A 17,717-nucleotide genomic window follows, 5' to 3' on the forward strand; every position below is an offset into this window, starting at 1 on the left:
ATTTTTTATTGCCCAGTCTAGATAAATGCATTTATCTTGAAAAGCATTCACTTGCCAATTTGGTCAGTCATATTACATTAGTAAAGTCATGAATCAGGGCTGTGGATTCCACTATTATGGATTTTAGTTGCTTAAGGTAAAATTCAGGCTCTACTCTTGGATTATAATATGCAGCAGTATGTGAAAATGAGAACACGAGTGGAATCTTGATAGGCAATTAGGAAATTTATGCCAAGCAGGAAATTAAAACCAAATGTACGTTCCGACCAGCACTGATCACATAAACAAAGGCATATCAAATAAGCAATTAATGAACAAAAAAATCTCTTCTTGCAAAGATCAGCATCTTACAATTCCAATGACAGACACTCTCGGAGATGGGCACAAGCTTCAGGGCAGAGGGCCACCTGAACCATGAACAGAGGCTTAGCGCGTGCAACCTGGGGATGAGTCCAAAGCTTTGAAACTGGAACTGTTTCTGCCAAGCCTCCTTAGCCCGCCTGCTCTGCAACATCTAGATGTCCTTCCCAGAGATACATGAGTAAAGATGAACCTTTTATTATTTTCTTTATTATGTTCAGTTAGCCAGCATATGTTTTTGTTTTTTTTTAAAAACATCCTTAGTTTTTGTGTAATGTTCAAGATGAACACTTTAAACAAGACTGAGGGGGGTCTGGCATAACATGAGGGGGTCTGGCCCCTCATCCTGCACCAATCTCTTGTTCCCTGTTCTTCAGCTGCACTTGCCTTTCAGCTTCCTCCTTCCACAAGCTCCCTGAATATGCTCTTTCCTCTGTCTAAAACTATCTCCCTCCTATCCCTTTCCCCAGTTAAACCTCAATCAGGAATTTTCCCAGAGGTGACTTGTTCTGTGACACATTCTTACAGCATCTCAGAACCTTTCTTCCCAGCACCATCTCATTTGTGTTTGTATATTCATTTGAGATGTCTCGGTATCACTCTTCCTCACCAGACAGTGCCGTGAGGAAGGATTTTTTTTTTTTTTTTTTTTTGGTTCCTCAATGTATCCCATCCCAGCACCCAGCACAACTCTGGGTTTATTATAGTAAGTTCTTCAGCATTTGTGCATGAAAAGAAAGAAGGTATGAATAAATGAGAAGTTGAACTCACATCGATAGAGTCTGGCACTGAGTGTAAAAGAGCTCAGCTTCTAAGGAAAAGATGACACAGAGATAGAAACAAAGAGGAAAGCCATTAAGGGGAAAAGCTACTTAGAAGCAAAGCAAAGTTGTTGCTTATCTTCCTCACTGCCTGGTGTCGGTATGAAGTATTTATTCAATACCTAAATGAATAAATTTAAGAGGCGTGGCAATCCATCAAGATTTCTCTTTTCTACTTCTGCTGCACGTTTGTGTACGTATGCTCCTAATTTTACTAGCTTCTAGTAGCTTGCTTCTTCTTACGCCTTTCCTCTCTTTTTTTGGTCTTTTGTTCTCCACCCTGTGGTGATTATTGTTTTATTTGGTCTTGGTTATTCATCACATCAAGGATAATTTGCTTCCATCAGAATTATTTCTTCCAGATAAAATCTCATATTCTTTGTGCCAACTTGCTTTCTTATATTTTCCCCTGGTTAAAACTTACTTAGAACACAGCTTAGAAAATTTCTCAGAAGGATATAAGGTTATTATATTCCATGTGGTTTTTTTTTTTTTTAATTTTGAATGTGGCGCATTATACCACTCTTTCAGAAAATGCACTAGACAGAAGAAACGATACCATGATAAGAACACTCTAGTACCTACCAAGACACTGCCCATTCCAACCTCGGAACCCTTCTGTGCAGGGAACACACTGGTAAGACCCAGGAGAGTTCACACACTGCTCATCTGGACAAGTGCTTGCGGTCAAGCATTCATCAATATCTGGAAAACCAAAAAACCAGGTCACAAACATTTTATCGGACTACTGAAGCAAAAACATACTTTGCTGATGAAGTGGAGGGTGGGGTGGGGGACGTGTGTTCTATCTACATTTTGATGGAGAAAATGTTAAGTAGGTAAGTCAAACACTGTCTACACTTAAACACCACAGGGATAAAGCGCGGCCAGGTGTATTTTGATTGAAATATTTACACACATTCAAAATAAGAACTTGGCCCAAAATGCCCACCTGGCAGGGTCAGACCTCTCACCCTGGGAGCTGGCAGCTCCTCGCGGGCCACTTCTGGAACATCAAACCTTTGAGGCTAGAGTGCAGCTTGCCAGATAGAAATGTAACAAACAGGCATGAGAATGACGAAGCCACAAATCCACCTGGCCAGAGGCTCTCTCTGCAGACAACAGATGCTCTAGGGAAATGCTTGCTCTGGCTTCATGGGCCCAAGAATACCCTGGGTTTGAATATTTTAAAACTTTTCATAGGATAGGAATTCCTTGGAGGTGGAAAAAACACATTAGGAGAGAATGAACTCATCAAGTATTTCCAAGAGTTTCCAGAAAACATGGTGATATGATCACAGGGTAATATTTCCTCACAAAAATACACCTTATTTTTCACATTCACAGCTAACTGAAGTTATTCATCATCTTTCTTTTCAATGTGCGTTGGAAAAAAAACACCTTCAATTTGGCTGGAGCTGTGGCAAAGGGAGCTACTACAGTGACTTCAGGCATTCTGAAGAATGGTAGAACAACAGAATGGGGGGAAAGAAGGAGACAGGAAATGGTTCAAGAGTTTAACATAACGGGTGGTACCATGGGTACCAGTCCCGTTAGAAATAATCATTTTTCTAGAGTTAAATACTGAATTCATGTGACTGGATTTAATGTCTAAGTGTTCTCATTTAAAATGTATAGAGGACCCCTGATCACACTTAAAATAGAGACAGAATTTTCAGGACAGAAGCTGAAAAGTAAAAGAAATATATAATGGCTACAACCATTCATTCTGGTAAATTTTCAAAAATTATCTCCCCCTTATCACTAGACTGGTGTGAAAAGATGCTTAAAGTAAAAAACAGGCTCAAAGTAAAAAAGTTGAGGGTGATATTAATAGAATAGCACAGGTCAGTGTGGTAATTTTTTTTTTCCTATCAGCGAAAAATCCTTGCCAATATACAATGACACACAGTGTTTCTTTTTCTTTTTTTTTTTAAGGTCAGATGTTCTGGGACTTCTTGTTCTACAAAAAGATGATGCTTGCCAGGTTCATTTTCCAAACAGCATTACATTCTTCTCTGGAAGGAATTTTTTTTTTTTTTAATAGAACTACAACTGCTAAGTCAGAGAAGGTCATTGAAAAAGCCTGGTCCAATAAATAAGGTGCAATCTTAAGCAATACAAGACAATATCCTTGAACTTCCCACTACCCCTTACCTCTGCTTGCTTGTACCCTCATCCGTAGAGGCGGGACTACCTGCCCGGGAATACCTTAGCCGAGCAAAGCAAGGACGCATGAGATAATGTCTGTGAACTACAATAGATTCCTTGGAGACCGGCGCTGTTTGAATGCAGCTTTGTTAGTGGCAGCTGAGAAAATCTTGGGTGAGCCAGAAACCTGGGGACCTTTGGTTCCGGTCCATGACGAAATTAGAAAACAGCCATGTTTTTTGGCTCCTTCTTCTTCTCAAGCCATTTCATGGGGATAGAATTATAATATTATTTACTCAGGGAACCCTGGTAGTATTTCTGTTAATTTCCACACGTTGAATGGTCCTGAACAGTCCCCTGACTGCTTCCCATTTGCTTACAGAGATTTCGTATTTCTTTCCTACTCCTTCCCAGTTTCCATCCCTATGCACAGGTACTAGTTCAACGTCCTCTCTTCCCGTCCTGAAACTGTAGGAAGAACTGAAGATATCAGCATTTGACCTCTCTGGGGAGTGTTGCTTTGCCCATCCATGCTTGTCAGGGACACCCACGCGATTAAAACAACAACAACAACAAACCCGCTCCCACAGATACAGATGTACTGAGAAGATCTCTGCAAATACACATCATCAGGAGAAGAGGGAGGTTTCCAGAGACTAAGAGTTCTTGAGAGCCAGCAAGGCGAGAGGCACCCCACAAGACACAACAGCATGCATTTATTCTCGTGACAGCCCGGAAAGTTAACTTTGTGGCTCCCATTTCACAGGGTTCAAAGGGGCTAAGTCACTGGCTCCAGACCAGACCGTTCCTAAGCATGGGAGCCAGGAGCCAAGGCCACAGTCCTGCCCTTTCCTGGGCATGCTGCCTCTCAGGGGCACAGGGAGGGTCCCTTATAAGAGGAGAGTGGGGACACTTCACCCCTTGCTGTCCCATGGCCCCCGGCTGCCAGGGGAGACTTTATAGCTCCATTCTGATCCGAGCTGGTCAAAGATTCAGGAATGAAAAATGCCCCCGTTTCTCTCCAGATCAGAATACAAGGGGCTGAACAAGAGGCCAGGCGTATAGGCAGCTGCAGGCTGCCAAAAACCATCTAATTAGCTTTCCCTCCGAGTGCAGGTCATTAGATCATGAAGAAAACCAACCCAGAGGAGCCAGGGACAGCTGAGCGCAGCCCGCCTCAACGTGGCTGTCCCTGCCCTGGCCTGGAAGCCCAGCCACGTTAGAAAAAAGGCTGCTCCTCGGGCAGGCAGGCAAAGAGCCCCATGGAACCAGCACCGTCCACAGCAGCCTGGCCCTTCCGACACGTGCTCAGGGACCCCGCCACTCTTCTGCTGGCAGGCCTCCACGCAGCCCTGAAGAGGCAGTGCAATACATTTCTTCATGGAAATAATTCTTGCAAAAAGAACCGTTGCAACTGGGATGCAAACATGAGCAGAAAAATTAAGTGGTTTATCATTCTGGCCATGCTCTAAAAGCTTTTCAGAACTTTTTTTTTTTTTTTAACACAACACTAGCAACTTCATTGCTGTGGTCAATAATAAAGAAATTTTATCTCGCGTGCTGGAATGTGACCTGCAGTTAGTCAGACGGTGCTTCTGTGGAGGGTTGGTGAGCCAGTCCCAAAACACACGAAAGGAATCTAACAAGGCAAAAGGTTGGAAACTAACTGTCAACAGTGGGTAAGCCTGGACCACGCTCCCAGAGGAAAGATCCAGAAGCTGGAATTAAGTCTGGGTTTATGCTAAGATACTCTGCAATTAATTGTTCCAGAGTGACTTACTCTACATGCCAGGGAAGGCAGGTGCTGAAGGAACAAGGAGAATGGGATGATGGACGGTAACCCGGACCAAGCCACTGAGGAGAGGCAAAGAGGCTGTGAGTCCAGAAGGCAGGAGGAGTGTGGATGAGTTCGTGTCGCACACACGAGGGTCGAGGAAGGTAAGTCCCGGGCTGGGTGGCTGGCAGCCTCGGGTGTGGACCCAGCCCTGCATTTGAAGCTCACGTGCACCCTGCACGCGGACGTGGCACAGACTCACCCTCGCAACGGCCGCCCCGGGTCATGCGGTACCCGCTGTCACAGTATTCGCACCGGAAGGCCCCCGCAGTATTGACGCAGTGCCCTTCCCCGCACACATCTGGCCTCAGGCACTCGTCAACATCTACATGAAGCAGAAAACATCGTCAAGTTGTATTTCTCAGAATAGAATTTCAAACCCCTCCCATCTCCCAGGTTGGTTTGAAGTCAAGAATAAAATAATTTATTCCTACCACCATCTCTTTGATTGGTTTGACATGTTTAAAAAATTGAGTGGTTCTGATTTACGGGGGGCCCAAAGCATTTACCACCTAGGGCTCCGCACACATTGGACACCCTTCATTCAAAAGTGATGGAGAAAAGATTCCATTTTTATATTCTCCAGTACCTAGCAGATGAATATGTCATAAAAGGTGTTCAGTAATAAATTCTGGGTTGCCTGAATAAGCAATAAGATTGATGGGATCTTAAGGGAGCTAACAACCCAGATCTGGGAATTTATGCATCAGGAAGAACACTGCCATTACCTATGCAGTTAGTACCCTCCTCACTGGCCATAAATCCTGCTGGGCAAATACACAAGAAACTTCCCTCAGTGTTTTCACAGCGTCCCTGGGAGCAGAGCTGTTGGGCCTGAGTGCATTCATCAATATCTATTAACAAAAATACAGATAAAAGGATTAGTGCAGTGTAGCATGAAATTCGGTCTCCCTGCCCATAAAATACCAGTGTACTATGCCCTGTGTGCCAAATCTTCCTAACAGAGGAGAACAGTAAGTGGAGACATGATCATAGTCCTCAGGTACTTGAAGGAAGATTACTAGGAACAGCGAATATGCTTACGGTGTATTGTTTCAAGAGCCAAAACTACAAACATGGCATTGGTGTTTCTGAAAAACAGATTTGGGTCAACGCAGAAGGACATGCCAGTCTCATGAAGTCATCTAAGCTCTGAAATTTGCTGTGTGACTCCCAGGTCAGCTCAGCAGAGGTGGCCAGAAATACACTGAAAGGGATTCTTCTGTTGCTCATGTGGGTGAAGCTAGACCAGATCATAACTGCTCCTCCCAACTTCATATTCCAGGGTTCCAAACAGAATACATAGGATGTATGTAGGCAAATTCAAGAGAAAAAGCTGTGGGAGAGAACAGGTGGATCCTTCCCTTGACCTAACCCACATGTACATGGGAAACCAAACAGCACAAGTCACACAGCCTGCAGAACGGCAGTTAGCACACTAAAGCCACATTAATTGGGTCTTCGCCTTTGTTGCTTTCTATTAATTGGGTCTATGCCTTAGTTGCTTTATAACTCTTAGTGCTGAATTTCCTTTTTCTAAAAAAGAGAAAAATTAAATTTAGTGTTCACGTAATGCACTCAAATAATTTCCATAATGTTAATATACCTTGGAGATACCTTTTTTTCCCCAAAGAACGATGTACAAGACCCTGTGTTTTGTAGATTCATTAACAGCTTTGTGTCAGCTTGTTTTCCTTTTTTTTTTTTTTGTCAGCTTGTTTTCAGTTTAGAAATCGTTTTTAGAAATCAGATTTTATGCATTTACATCAATGTAAGTCTTTCTTGTGGTACATATTAAATTTATTTTGCTAAATACATGTTTGTAAGTAGCTATTTCTACCATTTTATTGTTCTATATTTTCTTGTATTATTCTACTATACCTAGAAACCTCTGGAAATTTTTTCACGTTTACCTTTTTTTAAAAAATTTTTTGCACCTTTATCTAATTATATTACATTTGGCCGGGTAGGTAGGTAGGTACATTGAACCAGGAGACAAGAGCATCCCAGAAGATTAATAAACCTCTTTTTGGGCTCTCTTAGTTCAGGGATAAAATTTTGAAAAAATTAAACACAATAACATTTCCCATGATAATTACATAAAACATGTTCTTAATGTGTAAATATTTGGTATTTAATAATTTCATCTATCAAAAGCGTCTCTTACCAACACATTTCCTCTGTTGCTCACTGAACCTGTAGCCCTCATAGCAAATACAGGTATATCTCACGGGTAGGTTAATGCAATGTCCTGCTCCACAGATATCGGGGTTCACAGTACACTCATTGATTTCTTAAAAATAAATAGAGAAAAAAACAGACATCAACAAAGAGTTCACCCAACAAAGAGTTTTTTTCAAACCATCCCTGTGAATTTTCTGCTTAGCTTATCATCAGGTATGCAGTTAGAAGACAAAGGTCACCTCTAATTTATCCAGAGAAAATAAAAACCTTACTTCAACAAGATACACGCACCCTTATGTTTACTGCAGCATTATCTACAATAGCCAAGACATGGAAGTGACCCAATTGTCTACCAAAAGACAAGTGGGTAAAGAAGATGTGGTATAGACAGTGGCCGATAACTCAGCCATAAAGAAGAATGAGATCTCTCCATGTGTGACCACATGAGTGGACCTAGAGAGTATTCTGCTAAGAGAAGCAAGTCAGAGAAAGACAAATACCACACGATTTCACTTACATATGGCATCTAAAAAAACCAAACAAATGAGCAAACAAACAAAAAAGCAGGGATAGACCTTAAATACAGAGAACAAACGGTAGTTGCCAGAGGATGGGCAGGTGGGGGTTGGGGCAAGGTAGGTGAAGGGGAGTGGGAGATACAGGCTTCCAGTTACGGAAAGATGAAGCCACCGGGATGAAAGGCACAGCGCAGGTACTCTAGTCGATGGTAGTGCAACAGCATCATGTGGTGACCGACGGCTGCGCGTGAGTGAGCATGGCATAGCAAACAGACTTGTTGAACGACTCAGTTATATGCCTGAATCTAATGCAACACTGTGTCCACTTTACATCAATTTGGGAAAAAAAAAAAAAAAAAGACAGCAACCTCTAAAATCAAATATAAATTCATTTGCTTACTGCATAATTGCTCAATTAGTTGCGCCCCAAATCATCAATAATTCCTAATAGAACAATCTCTAAAATGCACGGGAGTGGAGAGTGACTCAGAAAAGGGCACTTTGGAAGTTGCAAGATAATCAATTCTTTCTAACTTCTAAGAGGGCCTGCAATGAGTTTCTATCCACTCCAGTTAATGTGACAGGATGGACTTGGAACCATCAGGTGAGTTCTCCTGATAAGAAATATGTGGTAAAGTTTTATTCATTAGCAGGTCAAATTCAATTTCCAACAACTGTGTCCAACCTCCTCCAAAATTTCTCTTTAATTCTCAAGAAAGGTTTACCATTTCTCATCAAAGCCAAACTTCTGGGTGTAATTCACTCTTTAAATCTTTTTTTTTTTTTTAAAGATTTTATTTATTTATTTGATAGAGAGAGATCACAAATAGACAGAGAGGCAGGCAGAGAGAGAGGAAGGGAAGCAAGCTCCCTGCTGAGCAGAGAGCCCGACGTGGGACTCGATCCCAGGACCCTGAGATCATGACCTGAGCCGAAGGCAGCAGCTTAACCCACTGAGCCACCCAGGCGCCCCGGTGTAATTCACTCTTAATTTGTTAATTTCAGCATAAGCATATTTGTATTGAGGTAAAGCAGAATCTTCTTCCCAATCTTCTTTGCTAAATCCTTTGTGATCCTAATGGTTCCTGCTGGAAACTCGCTTCTTCTGTAAGGCCTGAGCAGACTGGCACCCTGAGTCCTCACTTTATTCGGGGAACACACTATGGTAGAGGCAGGAATCCATGCTCAGTGAAGGCCATCAAAATGAGCTTCATGACCAAAAGGATATAAGATGGCCTTAAATTACCTGAGGACTCAAAAGTGGCCTCGTAAGAGGAAGTCTCCTTAGTCTGTTTTCGATGACTTTGTAAGATGTTATAGTGGCCTTGTGATGGTGGAGCAGACCAGCTGGTAGAAGCCCAGGTTTACAGACAGTGCAAACACAAATCCTGCTGCCCTTTCTTTGCTGTGTAACACAGGGGCCAGTTACTCAAACACTCTACGTCTCACTTTTCTGTGTGTTAGATAAATGGGAATAATCAGAGCACCAACTTGAGCGTCAGGTTCAAACACAGCTAATGCACACAGCCCAATGTCTGGCACACTACACATGCTCAATGCAAGCTAGTCATTAAAGACCTACATTGAGACCCGAAACCATAAGAACCCTAGAAGGAAGCACAAACAGTAATTTCTCTGACATCGGATATAGCAACACTTTTCTAGATATGTTCCTTGAGGCAAGGAAATCAAAAGCAAAAATAAACTACTGGGACTTTATCAAGACAAAAGGCTTCTACACAATAAAGGAAACAATCAACAAAACTAGAAGACAACCTACTGAATGGGAGAAAATATTTGCAAATGATACACCTCGATAAGGGGTTAGGATTAAAAAATATATGAAGTGCTTGAAGTGCTTGTATACCTAAGTACCAAAAAAAAAAAAAAAATCCACTTAATAAATGGGCAGAAGACATGAAAAGACATTGCTCCAAAGACCTACAGAAGGCCAAAGGACACATGAAAAGATATTTAACATCATTTGTCATCAGGGAAAATGCAAGTCAAAACCACTGTGAGACATCACCTCATACCTGTCAGGGTGACTAAAATCAACAAAAGAAACAAATGTTGGTGAGAACATGGAGAAAAAGAAACCCTCATGTACTGTTGGTGGAAATGCAAACTTGTGCAGCCACTGGGGAAAACAGTATGGAGGTTCCTCAAAAAATTAAAAACAGAACCACCATATGATCTAGTTATTCCACTACTGGGCATACCAAAAGAAAATAAAAACACTAATTCAAAGGTATACACACACCAAGATGTTTACTGCAGCATTATCTACAATAGCCAAACTACAGAGACAGCCCAAGTATCCACTGATAGAAGAATGGACAGAGAAGATGTGGTGTAGATATATACAATGGGATATTACTCAGCCATAAAAGGAATGAAATCTTGTCATTTGCAACGTGGATGGATTTCCAGAGAGCATAATGCTAAGTGAAATAAATCAATCAGAGAAACACAAAGACCATGTGATTTTACTCATAGGCAGAATGAAGGAAACAAAACAAATGAACAAGGGGAGAAAAAGAGACAAACCAAGAAATAGACTCAACTATAGACAACAGACTGATGGTTACCAGAGGGGATTTAGGTAGGGGGATGGCTGAAATAGGTGAAGAAGATTAAAAATACCTTATGATCAGCACTGAGTAATATACAGAATTGCTGAATCACTATTTTGTATACCTGGAACTAATATAATAATATACATTAAGTATACTGGAATTTAAAAATTAAGAAATTAAAAAAATAAAAATTTAAAAAAGGAAATAAGGGAGGAAAGTTCCTTTAAGTAATCCATATATTTTATTTTTTTAATTTTACTGATTTAACAGTGGATTATAAACCAATAACTTTTTTTTAATTTATTTTTTATAAACATATATTTTTATCCCCAGGGGTTCAGGTCTCTGAATCGCCAGGTTTACACACTTCACAGCACTCACCAAAGCACATACCCTCTCCAATGTCCATAACCCCACCCCCCTTCTCCCAACCTCCCTCCCCCAGCAACCCTAAATTTGTTTGGTGAGATTAAGAGTCACTTATGGTTTGTCTCCCTCCCAATCCCATCTTGTTTCATTGATTCTTCTCCTACCCACTTAAGCCCCCATGTTGCATCTAAACCAATAACTTTTTATGTGTAAGAAAGCCCAGCTAGCCATTATTATCATCATTGTAGATGTTGTTCCTTTTGAGGTCATTTAAGAATATATAACAAAGAAACTGCACATTTATAACAATGTTACCTTGGACTATGATCCCATTCCCATCACCAAGTAAACAACGCTCACAAGGCATGCTGCCATGGGAGAGTCTGAGTGCTCAGGGCAAGCCGACCAGGGCCTCAAGCAGGATAAGCTATAGCAACAGCGTTGCTCGAGGGGGTCTGTGGTTTGAGCGTGAAGAAAATCAGGTGTGCTACCATCACCAATAACCTACCATGCATTCTGCAGGAGAATGTGAAAATGCAGTGCTTTAACAAAGACTCACTATGGACATGACATGAATTAGGGCTGAGGCTGTTTTCCAAAAACCCAAACCACAGTATTCATTTCTCATCAACTGCTATTCACTGTGCTTCGACTTTAAGACAATTGGTGCAAATTATTTGGAAAGTCACTTAGACTTTAAAAGGAAGCATATGCATACAGAGCTGCAGTATCCACTTTGATACCCCGTGCTTACAAACTACCCAGACCTTTAGTGAGCCTATTTATGCTAATTCACCACCAGAAAAATAGACTGGCTTAGTCTGTTTAATGTAAAGTCACAGAAAACATACAGTAACTTGAAAGGCTAAAAACATGGGTAACTAACATGACTGCTTAAACTTCAGTGACTGGTAGTAATGGAAAAAATGAATTATGAAACATATACAGCATAATACATCATTGACATGATAGGAAAATGCTTGTTTGTTAAAAATATATAGTTGGTTACAAATACAGAATATAATCTAAATTCCAACATACACAGAAGACAGGAAAGAAAGAAATCTCCATGTTATGATTATGGGAATTAGTATTTCTGCTCTATATTTTTCTTCATTTTTTAAAATTTCCACAATGAACATGTATAATTACTTTTATAATCAGACATCTTCCTTTAAAAAAAATCATTTTTATGCCACAAAAATCTGAAGGTAAAAGGTCACCCTCTCCAGGTTAAAATCTTAGACACTCAGCGTTCTCTTCTCTGTTTACAGGAATTCCTTACAAGAATAGTGTGAAAATCGCATCTCTAACCATCTATCCCATATTGTAGGTAGATGCCTTCTCTGAAAATTATTGGTATTTACTTTTCTCGATTTTCTCTGTAATTATTGATCTTCCTTTACAGTTTTCTGACATTTTCTTAAAACAGAAAAGATATATTGATCAGATTTTAAAAAAAAAGATCAGAAGATGAATTAATGTAGTCGGGATAAGGATTCAGAACAAGTTCAAGTCTATAATAATCTGGGGTTTTCATGCAGTGCTTGAGCAGGACTCGCTGCCCCAATACCCACACATACCAATTTGTTGATTACCAAATATCTGTAACTTTCCAAGCACAGCTGTAGAATGGAAGTTTTACATGTGTGAACAAAAATCTTCAAAACTGTGTGATGTTTAAATCAAATATAATACATCCTTACACCATAGTCTGCCAACATATTTAAACTGTTCCTTTTTACATCAGCTCTAAAATAGGGGAAATACTCAAGAAATGTACAGCTTAGTCTTTGGAAATAAAGTGAATATAATGGCCTTTTCTTCCATTCTAGTATCTTCAGAAGAAGCTCTGAGGATAAATATTTATGAAGCATGCTTGAGGATCTTTACCTAATTACCTCACCGATAAAGTTTATAGAGATACAGCTTAAAAAGGTTGATCCCAGTTGGCAGGGTACTAATGTATGTAAGAAAATGTTACTGTGACACCACTAGAGGGTACTAAGAGATACATCAAAGGAGTGGAGGGACATTTACTAAAATGTACTTGATTTCTACCCTGTTTGTCCCATTTTTTAAATGTAAGTGATTAATTAATGTGACTTTCATCAGTGTGGCCTCAGAGCTCCCTTCCATCTGTGAGGCAGGATTCCACCCTTGTAAGTAGAAAGAAGAGTTGTAACACCATCAAAACACCTCAGAATTTTTCAAACAAGTCTCCTAACCACCTTTGCCTGTGCTTTCCCCTCCTTTTCTATTAGATTTAGATTTTCAATCTCCAGGGTGTATTATTACACAGAAAGGCAAGTCCTGAAGGTACTATTTTGAGGAAGATTTGGAAAAATTCTCCCATTTTTTCTTTTTTTTTTAAGGAAAAAGACATTATGTTTTTTATTTTTCTAAGAGGTCCCTCATACATAGGGATGTGAATCTGTTCCCATAAAATGAATCAGCTTATGTTGAAATCTACAACTCTTTGAGCAGACTGTGTGGACATAAGCACAAGAATTATTGCAAAACCTCAAAGAGGAAACACTAATTTATTGGTCTCCAGGGTATTCTAGTTAATGAAAAGGTCTAGACTTCTTTAGCATGTTTGGTTTCTCAAAGAGATCATCAAGAGGCTCTTTCTACTGGATTCATCCCTACCGCTCATCACATGTCCCCTGGTCCTCAGGACCACCTTAATTTTTCCTACTCTCTGTGCCCCTAAGACACCCTTACCTTCACCTGGTCAAGGACCATATTCTGTTTCTTTCACTTAGAGTTCCATTTAGAACCTGGAAAAAGAGCCATGACCAAAAGCCAATGGAAAACCAAATATTCTATTTATCACAGAAATAAGGCCAACAGTGCATTTAAGAGTTTGATATCTTCAAATGTAGTGATTCGAAGGGGCACATGCACCTGAATGTTTATAGCAGCAATGTCCACAATAGCCAAACTATGGAAAGAACCCAGATGTCCATCAACAGATGAATGGATAAAGAAGATGTGGTACATACAACACACACACACACACACACACACACACACACACACACACACACAGGAATACTATGCAGCCATCAAAAATGAAACCTTGTCTTTTGTAATGACATGGATGGAACTAGAGGGTATTATGCTAAGCAAAATAAATCACTCAGAGAAAGACAATTATTATATGATCTTTCTGATATGAGGATTTGAGAGGTGGGGCAGGGGGTCGGAGGGGGAAGGGCAGGAAAAATGAAACAAGATGGGACTGGGAGGGAGACAAACTATAAGAGACTCAGGAAACAAACTGAGGGTTGCTGGGGGGTCAGGGGAGGAGGGGTAGGGAGGCTGGGTTATGGACACTGGGGAGGGTATGTGCTGTGGTGAGTGTTGTGAAAGGTGTAAGACTGATGATTCACAGACCTGTACCCCTGAAACAAATAATATATTATATGTTAATTTTAAAAAAAGAATTTGGTATATTTATTACATTTTTTCCAAAATGAAAAAGAAAGCTTTTTGGCAAAATATAGGAATGAGTATGCTGACCTTTCACTTTTTTCCTCATTAGATGATTACTCAAAGTAAGTAAGTAACTAAGTAAATAAAGCCTGGAAATATTAAAGCACGGCGATTTTAAATGAAAAAAGGAGTTCATTTTCCGTCAGCATACAGAGTTTACTGAAGCCGTAATGATCGGCAATACACTGTAGGGACAAACATTTTTTAACGGGGTCAATTCTGAACTTTGGAAAAGCCCTGATGAGCAAATAGTTTTTATAATGTTGGGCCATGATCATTACAAAGATTTCCACAAGGTAGTCATGAAAGTCAAAGAATAATTTTTGGCTGTTATGTGAGAGCCATGGAGGAAGTTTGGGAAGAGGAGGAAGAAGGCGTCAAATGTTAATTCATGGAAAGGTTTACAAAAATGCTCTGGCTTCCTAGCTGCCCCACAATGAGCATAAATTGTCCCACAACAATTGAAACAGATGTTTCCACTTCGCAAATATTTGCCAGAGGTTTGATTTTCCAACCTATCCTTGAGCTATTAAGACACTATGCTAAATCAAGAATTTATATGCTGAAATGTATAATTTATTTGGAAACAGTATGCCAATAATGTCACAAGCCACCAAATCAGCTGTTACGAGTGGAATATATCACACTTATGTCCTGCAAATGTGGCTCACTTCATAATTACTGCATGTCAAAGTATGTTTGAAGGAATCTGAAAAGGCTCCTTCCAATCTTACCACCATAAAGATATCATCACTAAGCAATGTGGAGCTGATTTTGTTTATTTTAGATTCTTATGTATTATTCTATTCCTTTCTTCAACTTGTGAGACAAACTAATAGTGACAAGATTTACCTCCTCTGTGTTTTAGGGAAAAAAAAAAAAACCGTTGTGTAACAATCTGGACAGAACGGATCAGACTGCTCCCTTAATCTATATGTTTGGCTCTCATATCAAACCAATGGGAACATCTATAGTTTGATTTAAATTAAATTTGATACAAAACAATTTTCTTGCTCTAGTGTAGATTGCTGATTATTGTGTAGCTCTAAAATTGCAGACCATTTTAATTCAAAGACTGTAATATTCTCCCCATGGATTGTTCCAGAAAGATTCCTCTACTATAGGATGTAGGAACACCTACAAATGCTGCATAAAATTTCAACGTCACTCTTTTCCTGGAAGGAAACAGTAGTGCTTCCAACATGTGATAGCAGATGTTGGCCCTGTATCTTTGCCAACCTCAAATTAAGCTGTCTTCTAACAACTTCATAGAGCACAGCCACTTTTTTTGGGAAAAAGTTCAGTTGAAGCTAAGTACCTTCAATTTGTTTTTCCTCACACAGCTGCATTTACATGGCAAAACTGCATTTATCTAGTCAATCTTATTCAACCTCTATGAAGCTTGCTGGCAAAAAGTCCACCCACTGAAGTCTGCCATTGTTAAAAAGGCATAAAACTGTACTTGTACACTGGAAAACAGAAACGTAGGTATACAGTATTCAGACCTAGTACATTGCATTGTCACACTGCAATTTTCCTTTCTAATAATATGAGGTCAACAGTGTGAAGATCCTTGCTGTCCAAGATGGTGTATTGTATCTTGGTGTATGTTTCAGTGCACAGCAGATTCTCTTACAGATGTGCTTAATAAAGCAAGCAGACCCATAAATGGCTTCAGAATAGAGAAGAACTGTTTAGTCTTGGCCATTAAAAAACAATAATAACAACACTATCATTTCATTGCATCACTCTAGAAGTACTGAGAAGATCTGATATTTCTCTATCACTTAACTCAGTATTAAGAGTAAAATCAAAGAGCGGTTGCCATGCACTAACTGGGGAAGGCTACAGCTCTGGCCGGCTCTGGCTACAGTGCCCTGAACTGGGTAAAAACACAGTGAGGTCCATGATGTGACTCTACGCTCCTTTGTCAAGTGCACTTCATCTTGGAACACACAGGTGCTTTCTAAAAACACTTTCCAGGGGTGCCTGGGTTGCTCAGTTGGTTGAGGATCCAACTCCTGATTTCAGCTCAGTGCCAACATCAAGGGTCCTGAGATCAAGCCCAGTGATGGGCTCTGCACTGGGCTTGGAGCCAGCTTGGTATTCTCTCCCCCTCTCCTCACCCCCAAACCTGCCATGTTCAGCTTGCACATGCACTCTCTTTCTCTCTCAAAAATAAAACAAAACATAAAACAAAATAAAACGCTTTCCAGTCTGATGTCTCAATTCAAATATCTAAGAGAACTTACAACCACATTTTTGAGAAAACAGCCAAAAGGTTTTTTAACATATAAAAATAACATATTTTTATATGATTTATTTTATATATATATCACTTATATAATTGTACTGTTTTTTCATATAAAACATATACATACTTAAGGTACACAACTTGATGTTTTGATATACACAAGCATTGTGAAATGATCACTGTAATTCACCTAAGTAACACACTGAGCATATTTTTATTTGAAAAATTATGCATATCATGTTTCTGAGGAAACATGCAGACTCCTCTATCGACTTCTCTTGTTATATACAGCCAACCTCATCCTGACCGTCAGTCAGCATGATACATCTTGGTGATCTATTTCTGACTATAAAATATTTGCCCACTATACAGTATATGGAAAATAGAAAATATTCTACAATACCCCCACATCTCTTGGATCTTACTATAAAAAACAACCACTGTTAATATCTGGCATATTTTCTCCCAGGATTTTCGCAATGTATAAGGTGTTTATTTATTTATTTAAAAAAATTTTTTTAAAGATTTTATTTATTTGACAGACAGAGATCACAAATAGGCAGAGAGGCACACAGAGAGAGAGGAGGAAGCAGGCTCCCTGCTGAGAGCCCGATGTGGGGCTTGATCCCAGGACCCTGAGATCATGACCCAAGCCAAAGGCAGAGGTTTTAACCCACTAAGCCACCCAGTTGCCCCCCCCCCCTTTTTTTTTTAAAATAACTGGTATGGTGTTCTCCATTCCTTTATTTTCATATACTTTGTCTTGTGTTTAATAGCATTTTGTGACCGTTTTCTGCTAGATTTCAATAAAAATTGTTCAAAAATAGTGTATTTCATGGCATCATGTTCCAATGCCTAGATGTAACATAATTATCTATTTCCCTATAGTTAAATATTTAGATTGTTCCTACTTTTTCTCTATTAAAGCTGGTGCTGTGGCAAGTATCCATTTATATAAATCATTATCTCAGTCTTCAGAGACATTATTTCTTCACACTAGATATTTCAATATAGGATTACTGGGTCAAAAGTTCTGAATATTTTTGGGGCACCTGGGTGGCTCAGTTAATTGTCTGCCTTTGGCTTAGGTCATGATCTCAGGGTCCTGGGATTGAGTCCCACATCGTCGTGGGTGGTGGGAAAAAA

At 39.8% G+C, this 17,717-nt stretch overlaps 1 protein-coding gene across 16 annotated transcripts in view; it reads right to left on the bottom strand.

Moving 5' to 3' along the window:
- LTBP1 (latent transforming growth factor beta binding protein 1) overlaps window positions 1-17,717 on the bottom strand; it is a 401,809-nt gene that overhangs the window by 108,268 nt on the left and 275,824 nt on the right. For all 16 annotated transcript variants that reach the window (XM_082745539.1, XM_082745535.1, XM_082745542.1 and 13 more), the window contains 4 exons: window positions 7,334-7,459; window positions 5,895-6,020; window positions 5,369-5,491; window positions 1,767-1,886 (listed from right to left, as the gene is read on the bottom strand). In XM_082745539.1, the coding sequence (XP_082601665.1) occupies window positions 1,767-1,886; window positions 5,369-5,491; window positions 5,895-6,020; window positions 7,334-7,459 (495 nt within the window). The remainder of the gene's footprint in view (window positions 1-1,766; window positions 1,887-5,368; window positions 5,492-5,894; window positions 6,021-7,333; window positions 7,460-17,717) is intronic.

Source organism: Mustela nivalis (assembly GCF_964662115.1).
Source record: "Mustela nivalis genome assembly, chromosome: 8".
NCBI classification, from domain to species: domain Eukaryota; kingdom Metazoa; phylum Chordata; class Mammalia; order Carnivora; family Mustelidae; genus Mustela; species Mustela nivalis.